At 36.4% G+C, this 25,352-nt stretch overlaps 1 protein-coding gene across 1 annotated transcript in view; it reads left to right on the top strand.

Annotated features, from left to right (window-relative positions):
* ZCWPW2 (zinc finger CW-type and PWWP domain containing 2) overlaps positions 1–25,352 on the top strand; it is a 149,510-nt gene that overhangs the window by 76,035 nt on the left and 48,123 nt on the right. Inside the window, exons 4-5 of the mRNA XM_004704036.2 lie at positions 17,347–17,461; positions 22,393–22,439. Coding sequence (XP_004704093.2) covers positions 17,347–17,461; positions 22,393–22,439 — 162 coding nt within the window. The remainder of the gene's footprint in view (positions 1–17,346; positions 17,462–22,392; positions 22,440–25,352) is intronic.

The raw sequence follows: 25,352 nt of genomic DNA, 5'->3' as shown, positions 1-25,352 counted from the left end.
TGATTGAAACAAAGTCATATAGGACAGTGGTTTACCAACATCTCCATTTTAGATGCATCTAGGACTTTTTCTCAGGAGACCTGGTGGTGTAGTGGTTATGCATTTGACTGCACTGTGCATGGTCTGCAGTTCAAACCACCGGCAGCTCCCCTGGAGAAAGACTGGGCTTTCTACTCCCCTAAACAGTTAGAGTCTTGGAAACCCACCAAGAGATGGTCGCTATGAGCCAGCATTGACTCAGTGTTGGAGAGATGACTTTTCTCAGGCAAAGGCATCTTTCCCAGTCTTCAACCCCATCCTCATTCTAAATCCTTATTCATCTACCAAGGATGCACCTTATGTTCATAAGGTCACACAGATGTTTAGATGAGATAACCTCTTCCTTTTACGATGATTACATCTTATTTTCTACCATCTTTAATAATACTGAGAAAACTCAGCAATGCAGATAAAAGACATGATAGTTTCTCTGGTAATCCTAGGATTTACTGGAGTTGGAAGATCAGAGTGCTGAGCCCCTCCTACAGTCTCATCTCAAATTAACACCACTTGTGAGGAGCATACTGCTCAGAACAATTCACCACAGATGAAAATGTAGTTTGTGTCAAAGCAAAATTCACAGGGCAAGAAGTGAAAGATGGGTGAATGGAAACAGGGAGCTTAAGGAGGACATGAGAAAAGTATTGTTATATTAAGAAAATTTTAACTAATGTTAACTAACTTTAACTTGTAAATTTTTTCCCCACTGACTTTAATTCTCTTAAGCCTTTGGTTCCTCAAAAGTTTGTAGAGAGTGGTCTTGATAATATTCTTCTTAGAAAGCTTCCTATAAAATCTGTGTTTTTGAGGTGGGAATTCAGCTGATTTGAAAATTCATTCGTTATCAGACATAGCCAAGTTATAGTCAAAAACATTCTTCTGTAGAACTTCAAAAGCTGAGAATAAAAAGTGACTTTTACATTGTAAAGTGATGTGCAAGTCCAAGTATGTACATCTTGCAAAGGAGGTGCCAAAACACTCCTGGCATCCCTTAGCTTAGTTTATAGAAGGATATAAAAAGTTCGACGTTGAACATGTAGAACTTTCATTAGAAAAAAATTGTTGCTTGGTGGCATTTTTCCTACACCCCTCTCTCCCTCTCTTAGGAAAAGGAGGGAGGACTTAAAAACAATGTATATGTATATATATGTACATACACACCTCATGTTTACTAAGAGTTTCTTTTTATTTATTTGAATATTTTACTGTGGTTTGGATGAAATTTTGCAAAGCAAAATTAGTTTTCTATTTAAAAAATTCTACATATTTTATTTTTAAGGTAACATTATTTCAATCCCCTGTATATAACAGCATTCTTCTTCCTTCCTCCCCACCTTTTCTGCCTCTTTGTGCCTTCTGAATTTTGCTTTAGGGTAAATTATGCGCTTCTGGTCTAATATTGTTGGTTGGTCTGAGGACTATCACAAATATTGTATATTTACTTTATAGGACTATCTATTGTGGATATGACAATCAAACCGTTGGGTTAGATTCAGTTCCCATTTTAAAGAGTGTCAAAGGCCTTTGTCTCAGCAATTCCACCAACCTTTATCAGACCAGTAATTCTGATCTTTTAAAAATGATTTTGGGGTTTTGTTCTTCAATTATTTTCTGCTCTATCCAGGAACTTTTTATTGTGTTCTTCTTCAGAGCAGTCTGTAGTGGCAGCCAGGCACCATCTAGTTCTTCTGGTCTCAGATGAATAGATGCTGTGGTTTGTGTGCTCTAGTCAGCCTTTGGACTCACGGTTTTCTTGAGTCTTTGATTTTATTCTCTCTTCTTTGTTCCACCATAGATGGCCACTCACAAGCTTTTGAAATCCCAGTCATTAATCACCAAAGTAGGATACAGAACATTGTCTTTGTGGACTGTATGATGCCAATTTACTTAGCTACCCCTCAGGATAGTAGTTTCAAACCCAATATTTCAAGATTTGGATTCTAGCTAATAAGTTTTAGGAGGGGTTTCTTGAGAATTTTATGTATGTTTCCTGGAGCTTAAACATCATAGTGTACTATTCTGATCTGCAGCTTTCCCTGGGGCCATCTACAGACTGAGAGTGTCTGGTCATCAGCATTGCTCGCAGACTGGAGAGAAGAGGCTGTAATGGGAAGAGCCAGCATCCCTCCCATCCCTCCGGCTTACAGAGGGAGGAGACAGGCATTATGAGGAAGAGTGTCATTTTAAAACGAAGGCTTTTTGACCCCACAGAAGCTCTGCAGAAAAATGGTGTTGGAGGTGGAGGATAGAAACAGCCACCTGAAAGGAAGGTCTCCCGAGTTAGGGTGAAAAATTTCCTAAAACATCTACGAAGTTCTCTATAATTAAAAAAAACAAAAAACAAAAAACACTTCAAGCCTGGAAAGCTCCGATCTGAGATCGCCATAATAGCAGTCAAGGAAAAGCGCTTTCTACAATGTCTCTCTCATTCTTCACACCACCCTGTAACACAGAGCAGGGTTTGCTCAGAGCAAGGGTCAGCAAACTGCTGCACATGTGGCTCTTTCGGAACCTATGTGTGGCTCTGAATTAAAATTGAAAGCGAAAATAAAATTATCATAGTTTCATTTAAGGATATTATTCGGGTAATGGTGATTTCATTTGTTTGTAGAAATATAGGTATGGCTCTCAGAGAATGTTTAAGTTGTTGTGAGGGCCAGGACTGGTTCTCCCATGCCCAAAGTTTGCCGCCCTCTGCTCAAGAGCACCTAGAAGAGACTGAGAAACACAAGGAGGCAAAGTGCAGGCACTCACTGCTGGACTGTAGGGCTTTGAACCTGAAAACTGAAGTTTAGAATTTTACCTCTTCACATAGGAGTAGACATTTCAGTTTTTAATGCAGGGAACAAAAATGTATTGTCGACTATGAGTGAAAAACAGGATGACCTTCAACAAATGAATCGCTACAATGGCCGCAACAATGAGCTCAAAGATGACAATTGTGAGGGTGGCACAGGGCCAGGTGGGCTTTTCTTCTGCTGTACACGGGATTTGTAGTAGTTGGAATTGACTTTATAGCAGCTAAAAACAACAGAATAACCAAAGGCACCTCTTGTTAGCGGAAAGTTATTAGAAAAGTCCTAGGACCTGTTACAGATTTCAGCCAAGGATTAAGATCTAGACTCTGGTTCAAGGAATGCGTTCAAATGATAATTTCTGTTTGAACTTGGTTCCTATTTTTAATATGAGTTTATTTTGAGAAATACTTGATGAAAGCTGAATTTAATTATCTGTTTAAATGTTTTTATATACTCAATAGACATTCTTTTTGGTGAAAAACTGCTTGTCAAAGAAACCAAACAACAACAAACAAACAACATCAACAAGAAAGAAGCGTTTTCTTTAGTTTGCACTTTACTCAGAACAACACTGCTTCTTTTGCTAACTTTGTTTCCAAAATTATGAACCTTCAAGTTGAACGCTTATATCATTAAATACTATACTATCTTAAAATCAAACTTAATTACAATATTAGTTCTGTAATTCATTCAAGCATGCTGTTCATTTATCCTTCACAAACTGTATCCTAGTAATTACTGTATGGAATGAATCTATTATGTTCAGTAAAATGCTGGATATTTGCTTCTTTCTTGTCAATCCAGAATAATTTTCTTGGCAGATTCAGTTGAAAGATTATGATAATGTTTCAGAGAGCTTAGTTTATGAAGATAATTGCAAACATTTTTTTGGTAGCATCTGCAGAAGAATTCAATTATATGTGAATCATTTGCGCATGTCTTGAAAAATACATGAATTCATTCTACTTACGTTTTAACTAGAGAAGAAATGTCCTGTTCAGGTAGGAAGTTTGAATTTTCAAATGTATATGGGATTACTATTATTGTTTAATATTATCTTGGCAGAATTGGATTAGCTAAATAAAAATCAATGTATAAGTATAAGAAAGGAAGAAACAAAATTAGCATTATTAGATGATTGTTTGCCTGGAAAACCATGGAATTCAAATGGAAAACATACTATAAATAATTTAAAAATTCAGTTATATGACAGGTTATAAAATTATTGTAGAATTAACTTAAAACCATGAACAGATAAAAATTCCCATTTATAGTAGCAACACTGTATGGAGACATCAATGATTCAGTGGTAGAAAACTTGCTTCCCACACAGGAGATCCAGTTTCAATTGCTGGCCCATGCACCTCAGGTTTCTCCACCACCAGTGGACACTTACTGGTTGTTATGATGTTGAACAGGTTTTAGTGTAGCTTCCTAACTAACATGGACTAGGAAGAAAGGCCTAATGATTTACTTCTGAAAATCAGTCAGCTGAGATCCTATAGATCATGATGGTCCAACAGACAGCAGATCATGGTGCCTACAGGGCTGAGCAGCATAGAATTCCATTGTGCCTGAGGTCTTCATGAGGTAGGGGTCTACCTGATAAGAACCAATAGGAAAAAAGATCAATATAACTATTAACAAAAGACTTAAACAGGCATGTCATAAAAATCAAATACAAATGAATCTTTATATGTATATATATTTTACATCATTTTATTGGGGCTCATACAACTCTTATCACAATCCATACATACTTCAATTATGTAAAGCACATTTGTACATTCATTGCCCCCAAATTAATTTTAAAATATTTTTGAAATATTCATTCTTAAATTAAGAAATGAAAAAGATTGACAGAGATCTAAAAGTTTAGCAACCGAAAATAGCATTGTGTAATATACATTGCAGGAAATAACAGCCAAGCAAAGACATTGCTCCTTCTTCATTTGGAAGATTTTATATGAAAATATATTAGTTCTCCATAAAATAATCTGTAATTGTAGTGCAATGCCATTAAAAAATACCCATAGGAATTTTTTTAGCAAAACAAACTAATGCAGATCTATAGGAAAATTAACCATGGCAGAAGAAGTTAGACATATAAGTTATAAAATATTAAAGCTATAATAAAGCTCCAGCAGTTAAAGCAGTTTGTTACAAACTACAAATTGACAGAATAATGGAATAATAATAGTTGTCCAATAAGAGATTCAAAACTACTTGGAAATATGGTTAATGGTTAAGGTAGTATTCAAATAAGTAAAAAAGGGTTACATATATATATATATATATATGAGCCCCCAATACAAATATTTTTTTAAAGAGAATAAGAGTTATATATTTTTAATAAACAGTTCAAGTACAAATGATTAGTTACTTGGGGACATATAACTGCTGTTGATTCTGTTGCTGTTAGGTGCCATCAAGTCAGTTCCAACCCATCGCGATTCTATGCACAACAAAATGATCCACTGCCCATCCCTGCCCCATCCTCCCAATTGTTCCTTGCCTGAGCCCATTATTGCAGCAACTGTGTCGATCATCTCATTGAGGGCCTGCCTCGTTTTCGCTGCCCCTCCACTTTACCAAGCATGATATCCTTCTCCAGGGACCGGTTTCTCCTGACAATGTGTCCAAAGTATGTAAGACAAAGTCTCCCCATCCTTGCCTCTAGGAAACATCCTGACCATACTTCTTTCAAGACAGATAGGTTTTTCCTTTTAACATTCTTCTCCAGCACCACCATTTTAATGCATTGATTCTTCTTTGGTCTTCCTCATGCAATGTCCCATTTTCACATGCTTTTCACTACTCAGAAGCGGTCTTGTGCAGCAGATTTTCCCAATGCAATGCATCTCTTGATCTCTTGACTGCTGCTTCCATGAACACTGATTGTGGATCCAACCAAGACAAAACCCTTGACAACTTTAATCTTTTTTTCCATTTACCATACTGTTACTTTTTAAAATTAAGTACTTTATTGAGAGCTTTTATGTCTCTTATCACAATCCATACAATCATTCATTGTGTCAAGCACATTTGTACATATGCTGCCATCATCATTTTCAAAGCATTTTCTTTCTACTTGAGTCCTTTATATCAGCTCCTCATTTCCACCCTCCCTCCCTCGCCCACTCTCCCTCCCTCATGAAGCCTTGATAAATTTTAGATTATTATTTTCATATCTTAAATCGTCCTCTGTCGCCCTTCACCCACTTTTCTGTTTTTCGTCCCCCTGGAAGGAGGTTATAGGTTGATCCTTGTGATCGAATCCCCCTTTCTCCCCCCCACCCTCCTCTTATCCTTCTGGTATCTCTATTCTCGTTGTCAGCCCTCAGGGGTTTATCTAACCTGGATTCCCTGTGATTTGGGCTCTTATCTGTAGCAGTGTGCATGTTCTGGTCTAATCCGATGTGTAAGGTAGAATGGAGGTCATGATAGTGGGGGGAAGGAAGCACTCCTTATTGGTCCACTTGTAAAGATTTTGGTCTTCCTCACACTGAGTTGTAATCTACACTGAAGGCTACCATCTCTGATCTTCATCAGCAAGTGTTTCAAGTTCTCCTCACTTTCAGCAAGCAAGGTTGTGTCAAATGGATAGCACAGGTTGTTAATAAGCCTTCCTCCAATCCTCATGCCACATTCTTCTTCATATAAGCCAGCTTCTCTGATGATCTGCTCAGTGTATAGATTGAATAAGTATGGTAAGAGGATACAACCTTCATGCAGACCTTTCCTGATTTTAAACCATGCAGTATGCCCTTGTTCTCTTTGCACAACTGCCTCTTGATCCAAGTACAAGTTCTGCATAAGCACAATGAAGTGTTCTGGAATTCCCATTTTTCTTAAGGCTATCCGTAGTTTTTTATGATCCAACAGTTGAACGCCTTGGTGTAATCAATGAAACACAAGTATTTATCTTTCTGGTATTCTCTGCTTTAAGCCAAGATCCATGTGACATCAGTAATGATATCTCTTGTTCCTCATCCTCTTCTGAATGTGGCCTGAACCTCTGCCAGTTCCCTCTCAATATATTTATGCAACCATTGTTGGATGATCTTCAGCAAAATTTAGTTGCATGTCATATCAATGATACTGTTCCACAATTTGAGCATTCTGTTGGGTCACTGTTCTTTGGAATATGTACAAATACAGATATCTTCTAGTCGATTAGCCAAGTAGCTGTCTTCCAAATTTCCTGGCATAGATGAGTGAGCGCTTCCAGTGCTTTATCAGCTTATTGAAACATTTCAATTGGTATTCCATCAATTCCTGGAACCTTGGTTTTGGCTAATGCTTTCAGTGCGGCTTTTTGCTCATATGCTACCTCTTGAAATAGTTGAATGTTCTTTTCGGTATAGTGACTCTGTATTATTTCCAACTTCTCTCCCCGCCCCCCCCAAAAAAGTTTTATTTTCTTATAATTCACTTACTATACATTTCAATAGTTCAGTCACATCAAGAAGAGTTGTACAATTATGATGGTGATCACTTTTAGAATGTTTTCTTCATTGTTGTACTCATCTCTATTAGCTCCCTATTTCCCCCAACCTTCTCTGCCACACCTCCAAGGAGCCTTTAATTCAGTTACTGTCTCTATAGATTTGTTTATCCTGGATTTCATATGCAGGAAAATACTAAAAGATGAACAAGACACCAACCAAACAAAACCTAACAAGAATAACAAAGTCACACCTCAATCCAAAAGAAAGCAGAAAATACTGAAAACTAGAGCAAATTTAAATGGATTATAAGGAAGATCAAATGATAGAGTGCGAAATTTAAACTTAACTGCATCTGAAACAATCTGTTCCCAATGCATTCTGCATGCTAGTAAGGCTATTCACATCCCTGGTTGACTTCCCCGTCTTCTTTTGATGCTTCCTGCATCATTCCATAGCTTCTTCATAGAATCTTTCAATATTGCAACTCAAAGCTTGAATTTTTTTTCTCAAGTTCTCTCAGTTTAAGATATTTTGGGGAAAAAAAGATATGTTGAACATGTTTACCTTTTTTTGTGTAACTCTAGCTCTTTGAACATTTTATTATAATATTTAATTTTGTCTTCTCGAACTTCCTTTTGAAATGTTCTGTTCAGCTCTTTGACTTCATTTCTTCCATTTGCTTTGGCTATTCTCTGCTTAAGAGCAAGTTTCAGAATCTACTTTGATCTTTTCTTTTCTCCTGTCTTCTTAATGACCTTTTGCTTTATTCTTGAACCACGTTCTTGATGTCCTCCCCAGCTTATTAGGCCTTTTCCGCACATTCAATGAGTCATATATGTTCGAGATGCTCTCGAAATTCTGATGGGATAGATTCAAAGTCATCTTTGGGATTTGATGAATTTGTTTTCATTTTATTTTCAGCTTTTTTGTAAACTTACCTGTGAGCAATTGATGGTCTGTTCCACAATCAGTCCCGGGCCTGGTTTTAGCTGCTGATATTGAGCTTCCCCATCATCTCTTTCCACAGGTAGTACATTTGATTTCTATGTATTCCATCCAATTCATGTGATCTCCAGCTTTGTCCATATTTTCCAACTACTGTTCCTTTTCTTTGTTTTGAATTTTTGTATTCCAATCATGAATAATTAACAATGCTTCTTGATGGCAGGTTTGATCAATTTCCAAATGAAGTCTGTAGGATACTTCAATTTCTCCATCACTAGCTTTTGTAGATGGTTCATAAATTTTCAGAAAATAGTTGAATTAGTTGGATTTCCTTGAAGTTGGAGAGATAAAAGTCTATCACATACAGCGTTGTACTTCAAGATTGCTTTGGAAATGCCCGTTTTAAGAATGAATGTCACACCATTCATCTTGATTGCATTATTCCAAGCCCAGTAAACATATGATTCTGTTTCAAAATGGCCCAAACCAGTCTATTTCACCTTACTCATGCTTGAGGTATTGATCTTTATATGTTCTATTTAATTTTCAATGACTTCCAGTTTTCCTAAATTCACACTTCACACATTCCAAGTTGTGATCATTAGCAAATGTTTGCAGCTGTTTTTTCTTCCCTTGAGTCAAGCCCTATCAACAAATGCAGGTCTCAGAGGATCCATTCCCAGAGGTTTACCAGAATCACATCACCATGGTGGACTCCATTCCAAGAAAGCAGCTCATCCTCAATCAATTTCAAGTGCCACCAGACTTGAGGGGCCCGTCCTCTGTCACTGCCTCAGACAGTGCTCTGCTTCCATATATCAGGTATTCCGGATCTCACAAGGTTTTGAAGCTGTGTATACGATTTTTGGTGACTAGTTCCTCTGAAGTGGGCAGCCAATTCCTTCTTCATTTTCTGTTCTTTGCCTGGATGCTTTGCTGAAACTAGCTCACTTTGGGTGACCCTGCTGGTATTTGAAATACCAGTGATATAGCTTCCAGCATCAGAGCCAGACGAAAGCCACCACAGTAAGACAAACTGACGGGGAAGTTGTGGTCAGTATAACTCTTAACACAAAACTTAAACAGGCATCTCATAAAAAGGAAATACTAATGGAATTTTAAATATTTCTCAAACACTCATACATAATTTAAGAAATGAAAAAAAAAAACACAGCGAAGATATTAAAGTTTGGTAGCCTAAGTTGTCTTCCAGGTTTGGGGAGATATATTATTGGTGGCACTGTAAACTATAACCACTTCATTTGAGCTTGATTTAGAAATCAGTTTCATAATTTAAAATATACATTCATTAAACTTGGTAAGTCTATGCCAAAACATTGATCTTACCCTATACTCTTACATGAGCAAAGTAATGGAAATGAATCCAGTGTTCATTCTTAAAGGTATTTGTTTTAAGTAAATTATGGTTTATATGTACCAATAAACATAGTAGTGAGGTGCATGCATTTATGCCCCCATTCTCAGTTACCGATTTCTTGCCTTAGATACCATGTTATATGTGGACAATTCCTAAAGGTTATCTGCAGCTCAGTTGTCTACTCCATAACTTATATCCCCACTTGCATTTCATAACAGGTACCTCATATTTAACATACCTGAACTCCTGATATTCCCCATTTAATTGGATGGCAAATTCCATTTGACCCCTTACTAAAGTCCAAAAGTCTTGGAGTCATCCTTCTTTCCCCTCTTTCTTCACAACCAATTCTCAGTTTTTCAGAAAATTATTTTAGCTCTACCTTCAAATGATACCTGGGCCCAACCACCATCAATTTTTCATCTAGATTATTGAAATGCCAGAGAAAACTTGATGCATTTGAGCTATGGGTTGATAAAAAATATTGAAAGTACCATGAACTGCAAGAAAAAAAATGAGCAGCTTTGTCTTAGAAGAAGTACAGCCAGAATGTTCCTTGGAAGCAAGAATAATAAGACGTTGCCTTACATACTTGGGACATGTTGTCATGAGAGACCACTCCCTGAATAATGATGCCATCTTAGTAAAGTAGATCGGTGAGGAGGAGGAAGGTCCCCACTGAGATGGATGGAGACAGTGGCTGCACAGTGGGCTCAAACACAGCAATGGTTGTGAGGATGCCACAGGCCCCGGCAATGATGCATTGTGCTGTACATGACATCACTATGAGTCTGAACCACCCAGATGGCACCTACCAACAGCAGCAACAGCAACATTGAAACGGTCTCTTGCTAGTCAGCCTGCATCTGTACTTCCTTCTCTGTATTCACTTCTCATCAAAGTAACCAGAGTGATTGTTTTAAAACATCAGGACAAATCATGTTCTTTTTCTAGAACTTTATTACAGCTCAAGTTCACTCAGATTAAAAGCCAAAGTTCTCAGAAGGTCTCAAAGGACCCCCACTTTTCTGATCCCCTTACCTATTACTCTCCTTCCTCATTTAGCTTCAGTAACGGTGGCTTTTTGTTGCTTCTTGAATCCACCTATATTCTACCTAAGAACATAGTTATCTGCCAGAGTATTCTTCCCTTGATACATACAGGCATGACTAACTCCCTGACCACCTTCCTATCTTTGCACAAAGGTCATCGTGCCATTCAATGAGTGTTAAGGTAATACTATGTTACCCAACTATCAACCGTCACAATCACCTTTGGTAGTCTTAACTTTTGTTTATTCCACAACACTTATCACCTCTTATACCATAGCTTTTACTTATTTGCTATGCTTATTGAAGATTGGTTTTATAGGCTATAATGTAAGCTATAGGTATGAAGGTAGATACCGTTTCTGTTTTCTTAAATGACCAAATGCAGGGATCTACAATAATGCTGAATCAATAAATAATGAAGCAATCTGCAAGACTGTTAACATTTTTTGAAGTTATATAAGTTCATATTGTTGTGTACAATTGAGTACCTTCCAACCCTTCATAACCCTATAGGACAGAGTAGAAAAACTTCATGTAGTTCTTTATAGGAACATTTGCCAACTGTTCCTACAGCTCAGCAGCTGAGTGGCTGCAACTGCTAACATTTAAAGAAGTACAGACATAAGTGATGTGAATATTTGTTTATTGAAACTTGAGTTAGTTTGTTGTGCCAATCTGGCCAATAAACACATGTGGGGTTAATTGAAGGGCGGAGGGATAAATGCCTCAGTGAGCTTCGCCTTTCTAGTTCTCTGGTCTCTGCTTTCTGATGGTCGGACCAGGGTGCAGTTGCCTTAGCAGTCCCCGGCTTCAGCTTGCAAGGCTGACTTCCTGCAAGACATCCCCAAGGAGAAGCCACATGGACCTATCCTGATGCAGCCCTGGGTGCTGGAGCACCTGTGTGAAGACCCCTGCCAGCGCTGAGAAGTTTACACATTCACTGACTTGACTTTCCTCCTGCAGTCAGTGTCAATGCGTCTGCTTTGTGAGATGGAGGAGGACTTTGTGGGCTGGTGTTGGACATATGGGTTAATGGGTTAATGTTGGACTTGTGGGCTTGGGCAGCACGAGGTTGGGATGTTTTCTTGATGCACAGTTAACCTTTATATAAAACTCTCTCTTATACATATGAGTTTCTGTGGATTTGTTTCTCTAAAGTACCCAGACTAATACAAACCTGCATCTCTGGAAGACTGTAACAGGAACTAGTAATAATAATTACTTTGGGGAGGAACACTGGGGCACCTGTCACGGGAAGGAGGGAACATTCTACTGCCAGAATGTGAATCTGTAATTTCTTTAATTAAGAAAAAAATCATTAAAAATACATTGTATAGCTGAGTCTAATCTGGAGTTGAAATTTCTTTATACAATAAGAATGAATACTTTGTGTGTTTAATTGTATTGCCACTAGGTGGCACCTACCTACTACTGATACATTTGTAATGGCTCAGATTTTAAACAAAACTTTTCAGTTCACCCATACTCATCAAAGTTTGTTGTACTATATATATCAGGTTGGTTTCTTGGCAAGAAATTTCCTTAATTTCAACTATTTAGTGATATATCAGCTTTTAGAAGAATTTCCCCATCTATAATTTCTTACTTAACCATTATTACAATAACATTTGATTTGCAAAAATGTCTTAAACCTGCAAAGGCTAGCTTAGATATCCTTAACATAAGCCCAAACCAAACAAAAACAAAACAGCATTCCATTGCTTTAGACTCAGATTCTAACTCAGCAACTCTATAATACAGCAGAGAACCACCCCATCATATTTCCATGACTGTAATCTTTGCTGAAAGGAGCCGTGATGGTGTAGTGGTTGCGCTGGGCTGCAATCCATATGGCCGGCAGTTCGAAACTGCCAGCCGGCCTGCTGGAGAAATCCTGATCTTTCTATTCCATAAACATTAGAGACTGGGAAACTCACAATTAATTAGAGTCTCGGCAACTCACACTGCGCCGCTATGAGTCAGCATTTGCTCGATAGCAGTGAGTTTGGTTTGGAGTCCTTACCGAAGATGACATCACTTCTGTCTCCTTCAGAGCAGCTTATGAGTTCAAACCTCAGCCCTTTAGGTTTCCAGCTGAGCATTTCACCACTGTGCCACCAGCACTCTGAAATACTTTAATAAGTTTTTATCTAAAGGGTTATTGGATTTTATTTTTCCATCCTGTCATCATTTTTCCTAGATTGTTTAATGAGTGAGGTTTATAGATTCTATGTTCAAAGTAGATTTTTGCTTGATAATATTGTTTCAGTGTTTTTTAATCAAATTAATCACTATCCAAATTAACTGACTGAATCCCTTTAACAACCACGTATGTCAATGTCTAAGGAGCCCTGGTGGGTAGCCTGTAGTGGGTGGCCTGTTGGGCTGCTATCCGCTGATGTGACCCTCTGGCAGCTCCACTGGAGAAAGTAGGCTTTCTACTCTGCTAAAGAGTTACAGTCTCGCAAACCCACAGAAGCAGTTCTGTCCTGTACTATAGGGTCCCTATGAGTCAGAAGTGACTCAAGCAAGGGTAGTGAATTTTATTTAAGAGTTTAAACACAGTGGCTATGAATTGGATTGTTAGCCACAAGGTCAGTGGTTCGAGCACTCCTGCAGCTGTGTGCCCTTGCTAACATTTAGATTGGGAAACTGTAAAGCAGTTCTATGTGCTACAATGGTCAGAATCAATTTAGTCGCAGTGGGTTTGGTTTAACTGGTTGCTTTTATAGTGTACAATCAACTAAGTTAGGAACTGGGTACTGTGATAGGTTGGTTTATTGTGCCAACGAGGCCAATAAGAACATGTGGGATTAATAAAGTTTCAGTTTGATTGGAGGGCAAAGAGATAAATGGCTTAGCAAGCCCCGCCTCTCTCTTACTCTCTGGTGATCAGACCAGTGTGCAGCTGCCTTAGCTAGTTCTCTGCCTCCACTTGCACGCTACATTACCTGTGGGACACTCATCCTGTGGACCGTGTAGCTAGAGCTTGAGGTTCCTTCGAGACCTGCTTCCCCACACTTCTGGTGTCTACATTGCTTGAGCTGGAAACTGTCGGTTCCTGTCATCTGTCTGACTGTTGATTACCTACCCTGCTGTTTGCTGCCTCTGGCCAAATTGCCTGCATTGTTCTGCAGAAGACTCAACTGTCTGCTTTCTTGACCTTGGACTGAGCAGCCCTTGTGAGTTGAAGGACTTCCAGTATATTAACTGTTTTACGGAAATGAGTTGAACTGAGCTCTCTGAACTGCTGTGTGGACTAATTAGGTGTTATAAATTCCTTCATACTGTGTATGTCTATCCATATATATATGGGTCTATATCTATATATTCATAAATGTCCTGGTTTTGTTTCTCTAGAGAACCTTGTCTAACACAGGTACTGTGGAAGATGCGAAGATTATATATTTTATGAGGGTGAAAACGTATTGCTACTAGGGTTGCAGTCCATACCTGCCCAGGTTTATTCCAAGCATAATGTGTTTAAACGTGTTTCTGTGAGCAGTGGATGGCTGCAGACACGTTCTCTTCATACTACACTTGTCTTCTTCGGGTTTTACTTTTTTAAAAAGGAATCAAAGCTAGTTTCTCAGGGGTCTGCTGGACTGGGTAAATTCAAGGCAGAGAGAAGGTTCTCTCTGTCACAGCAAATTTTTTCGTAAAAGTAGCTTTGCTCAAACATTGTTTTTTGTGATGGTCGATTTAAGAGACCAGCATGTAGCTGTGAAATTTTGTTTCCTGCTCTGGAAAAATGCCGCAGGAACTGTTGTGATGTTGAACACAGCTTATCAGGAGAGCTCTATGGGAACAACTGAAGTGTACAAGTGGTTTTCTCATTTCAAAATGGCAAAATGTCGATTGATAACAAACCTCATTCTGGACATTCAGGTAGTTGATGGATGAAAATGTCGACAAAATTCGTGCACTTGTGCTCGAGGGCTGAAGACAGACCACTGAATAGATGGGGAAGTTATATGGACTATCTTGGAGCTTGGCTCAGCAAATTTTATCAGAAGATTTGGGAATGAGAAGGGTTGCTGTAAAATGTATGCCTCGGGTTCTGACTGACCAGGAAAAAGAGTTTCAAGTGGAAACATGCTGTGCTTTGAAAGAACAGCTCTGAAGCTACCCAGACTTTTGTCCTAAGGTTATTACTGGTGATGAGACATGGTGCTATTCTTATGACCCTGAAAGCAAGTATCAATCAAGCCAGTGGGAGATGCTATCATCACCTCACCCCCGCCCCCCACTCCAAAAAAAGCTCATCAAGTAAAATCAAGAAGAGGATGCTCTTTTTTTTTTAAATGTGAGGGGGATAGTGCATTTGGAGTTTGTTCCACCAGGCAGGCCAGACTTTTCTATTTAGAGGTTCTGAAAAGATTATATAACAGTGTGACAACCAATGTCTGATTTGTGGCAGGTGGGGGGACTGGTTGTGCCACCACAACAATGCACCTGCTCATGCAGCCATCTCAGTGTGCTAGTTTTTGACAAACCAGCATACCTCTCTTGCCTCATGCCCCTTATTCACTTGACCTCGCTCCGTGAGATTTCTTTTTGCTTCCGTGAATGAAGATGGACATGAAAGGACAGTGATTTGAAGACGTAGAAGAGGTGAAGAAAAAAACAAGGGAGGTGCTGTTAGCCATGCAAACAAATGAGCTTGAAAATGGAATCGCAGATTTGATAAACATATTAAGTGTCATGGAGAGCACTTTGAAAGTGATAAGATTGCTTTGTAAAAACATTTCAATACATTGCTTTGAAAAAATTTGTGTTTTTTTCACTACCCCCTCATATTTCTGAAGCCTATCTTCACCCTAGAAGGAAACTCATAATTCCCACTATTAAACTTTAGACTATAATAAACTTTTGCCTCTCTATATTTGTTTATTTTAAGTATTTTATGTAAGTAAGGTTATACAATATTTGTCCTTTTCTGACTAATATAGTGTAATGTTTTAAAGTCTCATTCATGTTGTAGCTTATACAAGAATTTTTTCCCCTCTTTGTGGCCGAATACTGCTTCATTGTATGGATATACCAGGTTTTGCTTCTCCTTTCATGTGTGGATGAACATTTGGGTAGCTTTCACCTTTTGGCTATTGTGGATGGTGCTGCAATGAGCATTGGTGTAAAAGTATCTGCTTTCACTTCTCTTGGGCATTTGAGGGAATGTCAAAAAGTTTCTGGAAAAATTCTGTCATCTTTTAAATTAATTTCTCTATGAACTTTTTGAAACTCTTTCTATGCTGAGGAAAGTAATTGATATGTCATCTGGTAATCCTGTGTTATCATTTAGAGGAACTACCTAAGTATTTTCCACAACAGTTCTATTTTACACTCTCATCATTAATGCTCACAAATTCCAATTTCTTCATTTTTCCCCATTAACACTTGTTATTTTCCATTTTTCTTATAATAACCATTAGCTGCAGCATCATAAGATGAGTTACTATGTTACTATGATTTGATTTACATTCCCTAATTTAATAGCAACTTTGAGCATCTTTTTGTGATTTGGACCATTTGTATGTCTTCTTTAGGGACATGTCTATTCATGTCCTTTGCCCACTTTTAAATTGGGTTATTTGTTTTTATAGAGAAGGAAGACTTACTTATGTATTCTGGATATTAAACCTTTATTATATTTAAAGTTACCAAATAGTTTTTTTAATTATGTAACTTGTAACACCAGTATTCTTACTGTTGTTAAAGTTTTTTTTAAAAGTCAAATAGCAACCTGAATTTTATGAACTGTAACATTTAAAACATTATCACACCATTTTTTGTAAATTCTAAAATAACTTTGTAAAAATCATTAAACTTAATATTTTATAGACACTTTAAACACAGATTCATTTATTTTGTCTCTTTCCAAAATATGAATTTTTAAATAACAATTTCAAAAAATAACGAGCTATCCAAGTAGAATAAGATATCTTATTGAGTGTGTACTATGCCAGAAAATTGTTTCATATATTATTTCATTTAATACTCATGAAAATACTTATTGTGTGCATTGTTATCACCCATATTTTACACATGAAGAAGCTAGGGCATAGATCTTTAAGTTGCATGCATATATCAAGATATCTGGCATAAGGCCAAAAGTAGAAATGGATAATAGTAATTTTCTTTAACAAAAAATCTTGCTGTTAACATCTACCATTTCAGTAGCAGTGTAATTTCCCTTAAAGGGAATTAATGTAACTTTAATAAAATGAACTAATGATAACTATGTCTGTCGGGTAAGTATTGAACTGCTAACTGCATTTTGTGGTTCCAATCCACTAACTTCTCCGTGGGAGCAAGATGAATCTATCTGCTCCTGTAAAGCTTTACAGCCTCAGAAACTACGTGGCATCTCTATGAGTCAGAATGGACTCAGTAGCAGTGGATTTGGGGACTTTATTGCAAAGAGGGCGTAACTTTTTATAACTTGTAAAGCGTGAGATGGATCTTATTGTAATATTATCTCAATTAACCAAGAATCTGAGTATTTTTGCTATTAACATGCTGTATCTAAAAAATAATGAAGTATCCAGGACTCTTAGAAATTATAAGTAGATACCAAAAATTGAAGTAATATTCTGTTCTCAAAAGTCATTTTAGTTTTACATTTATGGCAATGAAATTGTCTATTTTGAAATGAATCTGATTGTTTTTGTGTGTCCCCATAGCCAGGACAATGTAAGAAGAGGAAGAAGTGGTATGAAAGTGCCCTACAAGAAGCATACTTACTCTCTGGATATTCTCATGAGCAAAGACTGGCAAAGTGCTACCTATCAAGACAGGGTATTTGAGTTTTTTGTTTTTTTAAACTTTAATATAAGGATATATTCAGATGCACATTTTCCAGCATATGTTTTTATGTTTAAAAACCTCTCCCCCTTTCATGTTATCAGGAAATAGTTTATCTTTGTCCACTGAAAACAATAATTTTTGTTATGAATTGATGCCATTTCCTTGGAAACTATTTCAAATGACTTAATAAGATAACACTTGTTTTCTTCTTAATAACATAATCTTTAAAGGCAAATTTTGTTTTGTTTTTATCCACACTTCTGTAATCTTTACTCTTAGACTCCATATCTAGGTCTTCTGGTGTATTTTAAAAGTATTATTTCAAAATTAATGATCATAGGTTAAAAATACAATCCTGGGATGAAATTTTCACTGCCATATGTATGGCATATGGCAAAAAATACACAAAGTATTTTTTAACTGTTTTAATTTAAAAATTTTAATTATAGACAATATAGAAAATAGGTAATAAAAGATCATCTTCAACTTTTTATTTTTAAAACCAGGCTTGTGAAGAATATGCTATTTGAGATGGTTTTAAAAGACAGTTTTTGTGAATTATAAGTATTATGGCTCATTGGTAGTGTTTAAAGTGAATTCATCTGAAGGATGATAGCACTTATGACACATTTTCAACTCTGAAAGAATGATTATCACATGAAAATAATAATGCCAATAAAATATGTTTAAAAATTCTTTTCTGCTCAGTAACCATAACTTTTTAACTTAAAAGATCCCTTCTAAATTCATTACTTTAAGTTACAAAGCAGATTATTAAGTGATTTTTTTCTTTTTTGAGAAGTTTCATGTATATGGTTTTAAACCTATGTACATTTATTTGAGAAAAAGGTTTAAATATTAAGCCAGATAACTGAGGTTAGGTTTTAAAGCAAATAAGTAGGTCTGAAAAGAATGGAAGAAAAATGACAAGCACATTACTCTGGTTTGCTTTGAGACATTTATTACTGCAAATCTAATTTTATTCCTTCGCTGAAAATATAATGTCTGTTTATTAGCACTAAACACTGAACTCACTCTATCATCACAAATACAATCTTTTGCCTTGCATGGAATTTGTAATTTTCTTGTTTTACCTCAATAAGCTTTGCAATATTTATGTTTTCATTAAACATTAATATTTTGGAATGGTATAGTAATTTACTCTTTTAAAGTGGTATTACATCTACCTCACACTAATAGTAGACATTCTCTGTAAACATACCATGGAACAGTGTCTTCTGGGCCATGGCTGTATCCTGTCAGGGCCTTTGTCATTCTTGCAAGTCTAAGGCTTCCAGCATGTGGTCATCTCTGGTTTCGTAGCAGCAGAGAGTTTTCTTCCAGAAAGTCTCTTGGTTTTTGCATGCAGAGTAATTTAGCTTGATTTTTAAAAAAATTACCAAAAAAGGGGGAAAAATACATTCATTTTCGCAGTTTGGGTGAAAGTTTACAAAACAAATCAATCGTCTATTCAACAATTTATATACATTTTGTTTTGCGACATTAGTTGCAGTCACCTCAGTGTTACAGTATACTTCTTGCTTGCTCCCTGGGTTCCCTGTTTCCATGAGCCCATCTTTCTCACCTTCTGAAATTTGTTTTAAGGAAAATACTGCCCTTTTGGTCTTGTATAGCTGATTGTTCTGAGGAGAACATTCCTCACCAGTGTTTCTGTTCAGCAATCTGACTCAGAGTCAAAGCGTAGGGTCATGAACAAACTTAGGAGAGTTCTTCATCATTTGGCAGAACAGGCTCATTCATTTCAGACACATTAATCCATTGCTGTCTCCCAAACAATTTAATCCTTATGTCTGTGTAACTTCCAGAGTGGATTTAAATACATATATGAATATATATTTATATTTGTTATGTTCTCATTAAAGTTTACATAGAAAATTAGGTTCACATTGACACCTTCTACATAAATTGCAGAGTTACACTGGCTATCTTTTTCACAAGGTGTTAACATTCTCTTTAACCGCAAACTGGTGGTTCTGTTTCTAGTACTACTCAGTCCTCCAATCTCAACTGGTCCAGTACGTCTAGACTTAGTAAGAATTTGGGTGTATTCCAGGTTTTTCTCTCATTCTGCAAGGACTACCTCTGGTGGACTTAGGGTAGTAGTGGGAGCCTGAAAGAGCCTAGTTCTGGTCTCAAGGTCAATGGACTATGGCTCGTATAGGTCAGAGCTGTGGGGAAAAGTTTCTTCTCGGAAGCTTTTGTTTCCTTCATCCAGAGTGGATTTGGGTACAAAATGTAAGTCCTTACTGTATGTATTCTAACGTAGCATTGTGAGATAGTTAACCATTTATTCCGACGTCTCAAAGGCGAGAAGCTCAGAGACAAACCACTTGTTTAATTCCAGGAACGCTGAGATTTCTTTACTCAACAGTTGATAATTGTGGCACTGATAATATTAGCACTGGTAATATTCAGGTGCATAGGCTTCCTACCCTGCAGAAATGGACACACAATCATATTTGATGAGACTATTTCATGTTGAAATCTCAAAGGTAAATGTAAAGGGACTTTAAAAGTCCATGGAAAAACTCCACTATCATTCAATTCCATTTTTCCGCAAACTTTTTGAAGCCCCCTTGTATAAACTCAGTCATATGACCTCAAATTTCAAACTAGTATCCACTTTACTTAGTTGCTCTGTACTTTTTGTTGTAGAAGCTATGACTCTGAATAAGTGATTCTTTTAAGTGCATGAACCAAAAGAAAAGCTCGACCCACTGCCATCAAATCAGTCTGACTGAGAGTGCCTCTCTCTAGCGTTTCTGAGGCTGTAAGTCTTTGGGGGAGCAGACAGCCTCATCTTGCCTCCTTAGATTGGTAGTGGGTTTGAACCACCGACCTTTTGGTTAACAGTCAGTGCTTACCCCGACAGCACCACTTCGGCTCCTTTTTTCAGATAGAAGCAGTCATTATACATAAAAGAACATTAGGGTGTTATTTACATAGTCCCTTTATACTCTAGATTTATTATTTTTAGGACAATATTTTCTTACATGTTAGATATTTCAGAATGGATATCCCTAACTGTACTTTTATGAGAAAGTACAGCTCTGAGCTGTCACATTGAAAGAGCATATATTGACATCACTTTTCAGAGGCTATGACTAGACAAACTTTATGGAAAATTATGTAAAGGAGAAACACCACTATATTCTATTCCTATTTTCTTCCTCTCTAATATGGTTGTAAATAAGAAATCTTTTAACATCTCTTTTGGATCATGAGGCCTCTACTCTTTTGGGAAATTTGCAATTGCTACCTGCAGATCCTTTTTGTACTTTCAGAATAAAAGGACTTGCATACAGCTCCAAAGAGGAGCAAAGCCAGTTTTATAAAGTCTCTATCCAAATCCATGTTTCCTTTTAACTGCTTTCACTCTGGTGAGGGTCCCTGAATACAAAAAACTCCAAAGGGAGGAAATTAAATGTTCTCCCTATGGAAAATTCAGCTCTGTAACAGTCATGTTGCCGAGATCCAACACAAACCCACTGTTATTTTTAGTGATTGTAATCTTTTAAGCATTATATCAGAATTTCTCTTTGGCATTTGCAAATCAGAGTTGCTGTTATTACTCCTCAAGGCTCTCCTATTGCATTAGAGGAAGGTTCTGAAACTTATGAACATACAAAGCACCTTGAACAACACTGTAGATGTTTTTGTTAGTAGTTCATCTCCATAAAGGAAATTGCGCATAAGAATAAGCTATAGTTTGAAGAAAAACAATAAATTTTCATTGTGTTTTGGTTAGTCCTCTCTTAGGATTCACTATATCTAATTGTAGTTTTGAGTTTCTTTTTTGTGCAGTTTAACTATTTTACAAATTGATATTTCATGACTTTTATATTTATTAGAGGTCTTTAATACAAAACAGATAACTTTATTTATTTTCAAGTTATAACATACCTATTCCTTCTTATAAAATTCCACTATATTTTTTAATAAGTCTTAGGTATATAATGAGATTTTAGGTTTTATCCTGTATCTTGCAATGTTTTGCTATTTTATCATTACTCATCAATTTTCCCAACTAGGTTAAAATGACTAGAGTGATTATTTAAAGGAAATTGTTATGTAATCACTTAAATTATGATATAACAGTGAAATAAATTATCGCTGTAACTGTTTCTCTTCATATTCTATAGGTTAAGATTACAAACACATCCACAGACATAATCTAAGCTATTTTTTTCTAGTTAAAAATCGAAGAGAATGTTTATTGATTACCTTCAATTGGCATTGTTTTAGGAGTTTTCCATCGATTATGTTACTTAAATCTCAAAATATACCAATGGAGTATTATCACTTATGCTTTATCAATAAGGAAACTGAATCTCAGAGAACATATACATTGCTTTGTATATCATATCATCTATATAATATAATAGCTATGTCAAATAGATGTCCTGTGTATTTTAAATAACAGATTATGTTAACTTGTTCAGAAAAAGATATATTTCAAATTCATGCAAGTTTAAGATTTTGAATGAAAAACTCCATATACATCTATAAATTATAAAAACTATTTCATACCTACTGCATATAAGATGTGATCCTTGGTTTGAGGAACATTCCAGTCTAAAATAATTCTTAAATGTATACGGAACTTGCATAATGCAGTGGGCACAGTTTCCATGTCTTAAGCTAGGTGATAGTTCTAAGATGCCCTACAAATCCATCAAATTACGGGAGGAGGTTTGTCAAGTAAGTATACAAATTTCTGATACTATTTAAGGATTTCATCACTCTTCTCAATCTAGAAAATTGAGGTTATTTCTCAATTTCAATCAAAGGGAGCAATGGAATAAAGATTGCTAACACAGTATGAGAAAGGAGGAAAGTCTGGTAGTACAACCTTGTTTTTAAGTACTGAGTCCAAGCGGCCATATTTTATTCTGTTACAGATACATCCAAAGCAGATACCAAAATTGCTGTGGTGGCCAAAAAAAGGGTAAGATCATATTTTATTATATAAAATATATACATTTCAGATGTCATTTATTTAATGTTTTTAAAAATCAATATTTAAAAGCAAATGACATGTACTATATTTTTGGGCCAGTGATACGTACCCACCAGTCAATCCCTCCCAACCACTCTCAGGGAGTATTTTTGCTATTTTGTTTTAAAAAAGCATGGTGCTGTAAAACAGAAAAACAAAGGGGAAAAAAACCAACTCACTGCCATCCATTTGATGCCGACTCATAGCGACCCTGTAGCATAGGTCAGAATTGCTCCTGTGAGTTTCTTAGACTGTACAGGAGTGAAAGCCAGTCTTTCTCTCCTGTGGAGTGCCTGGTGGTTTTGAACTGCGGACCTTGAGGAATACAGTCCAACACTTAATCACTATGTCAAAATAATCTGTCTTTTTCTTCTAAATATTCTTCCTCGAATATATGTTTCCTTTCTTAGGTTAACACTTGAACATAATATTTATGAATACTTATTTGTACAATAGATTTATAAGAAATTAGAGCAATAGAAAATTATAAGTTGAGTAAACAATTGCTTTTATTTAAATTGCAGTTCCCAATTTGTTGCTAGTTACCATATAATTAATTCTAACTCTTTACAACTCTATGTGTGCAGAGTGGATTGCCACGCCTGACTTCCAAGGAACCTCTAGGTGAATTATGAGTTCCAACCTTCAGGCTTGTAGATGTGCTATCCAAACTCACAAAACCAAACTCACTGCCATCAAGTTGATTTGACCCAAAGTGACCTCACAAGACAGAGTAGAACTGAACATGTAGGTTTCCAATGTTCATAAGATTTAGGAGAACAGAAGCCTCATCTTTTTCCTACGGAACTCCTGGTGGGTTCAAATTGCTGGCCTTTAGCTAGCAGCTCAGCATGTAACCCATGCCACCGCAAGAGCTCCTTTGTGCTACTGAATGACTCCTGTTTTTCTCCTATATACTGTCATATAGAAATATTTTATATGTAATATTGTTATATGTTGTTTAATGTTACTATATTTTATTCTGAACCATATTACTGTATGTGTAATCTGCTGTAAAGAGCAACAGCAGCCATTTGAACTAATTTTTTTGACCTAGATTTTTTTTTTAAGGAAAACTTGCACAGTCAATAGCATTTTAAAAGAAATTTTTAAATCATTCTATATATTCCATTCAGAGAGGTTTTAATTCTACTTACTGTCAAAAATATAACTGAGACAGCATAAACCTTGGCATTCTCTTTAAGTGACAATGTTCCTACAGGACACTAATGAAAAAGAGAAATTGATGCTTAAAAGAAATTCTTCTGGACATAGAATATATTGATGTCTCAAGAAAAAGACTTGTGATCAAAAGGAAAGCTGATATTGGGAGTTTTCTGTGTTTGGAGTTGTGGAAAAGGGCAGGGTAGTCCCAGGAATGTGGAATGTAATCAGGTGGAACAGAAAAGGATGTTGGATGTAGACTTATACATGAGCAGACAATGGGTGAGCATCCTTCATGTAGTCTGAATATGTATATCTTATGGGTACTTTTGAAATCAGATTTTGTTTCATCTTTTTGCTTTTATACTTATAAAAGGAATCTAGACTTCTCTTGCTAAATAATGTCAATGCTTCTTTGCCTGGAAAAAATCCAATATCATCCTACATTTTGCTCTTCTACTTGTAAAAGGAATCTGGACTTTTAGGTGGCTAAATAATGTCGATATTCCTTTGCCTGAAGTAATTCAATATCAAAGAGTACAAGGTTGCCCTATATAAAAGAAAGGAAATGGTACTGGTGTAGGTCTGGAGATTTGGACAAGAATATGTGAAGTAGTAGTTCAGAACTGTGCATTTGAATGAGATTGTGTAATTCATTCTCTGCTAAAAGATATTTACCAAAAAAATGAATAAGATGATGGCTAACATATCAACATTTTGTTTCATTTTTACCAGTGTTGAAACAAACCCAAAATAACTAGGTTATTAGCATACCATTCATAGTGGCAGACAGTACCATAGTGTGGTCCAGGGACCAGAGGTAAAGGTGATTTTACAATTGAGAGGAAGCATTTATAAACTTCTGTAGTGTTTTGAGGGAGCCCTGGTGGAATAGATGGTTACATATTGGGCTTCTAGCCACAAGATCAGCATCTGGAATCTACCACTCACTCTCTGCTCCCATAAAGACGTACAGGCTCAAAAACCCTATGGGACAGTTTGATTGTACCTTATGAATTGAGATCAATACTATGGCAGTGGGATTATTGTGATTTGGCAGAATAATTGTTAATTGTTGAATCTAATAACAATATACTGAAACTTGTATTTTGTGCCTTTGTTCTTTAGCTAATCTTATTGTTCCAGCAACTCATTTTTATTTTCAAACCAAGACCTCACTGCCACCAAGTTAAATCTAACTCATAGAGACCCTAATGGACATAGTAGAACTGCCCCAGTGGGTTTCCAAGACTGTAAATCTTTACAGAAGTAGAAGGCTTCATTTCTTCCCAAGGAATGGCTGATAGTTTCAAACTGTTGACCTAGTGGTTAATACCCCAACATATGAAAGAATAGTCCTTCACCTCAGATAGTTTAAGAGACATTTCCCAAGGAAACAATTTAGAAACTTGTGAATGCATTTTGGTTATGGTAAATTTGGGAAGTACAGAACATTTTATTGGGAAATAGTTTGGGTGCCTTCTCAATACATAGAGCAGAACTATAATAATTGTACACATTCAGCAGGCTTCTTAAATGTTCTCCTGGACTCTAAAAACTACACATATAATTGTAAAATGATTTAATATAAAATGGTACTGAAATAAAATTTCGGCAAAAACCCACAGAATTGCAAAGGCCTGTTATGGAGAAGGTAGTGAAAATGGAATAAACACTTGTTCTTAAACTTTTTTTTTT

This window comes from Echinops telfairi, unplaced genomic scaffold (assembly GCF_000313985.2).
Source record: "Echinops telfairi isolate 266 unplaced genomic scaffold, ASM31398v2 ScPeMD7_7420;HRSCAF=8458, whole genome shotgun sequence".
Lineage (NCBI taxonomy): Eukaryota > Metazoa > Chordata > Mammalia > Afrosoricida > Tenrecidae > Echinops > Echinops telfairi.
The sequence above is the reverse complement of the archived record's forward strand: the minus strand, read 5'-3'. Positions and strand labels throughout refer to the sequence as shown.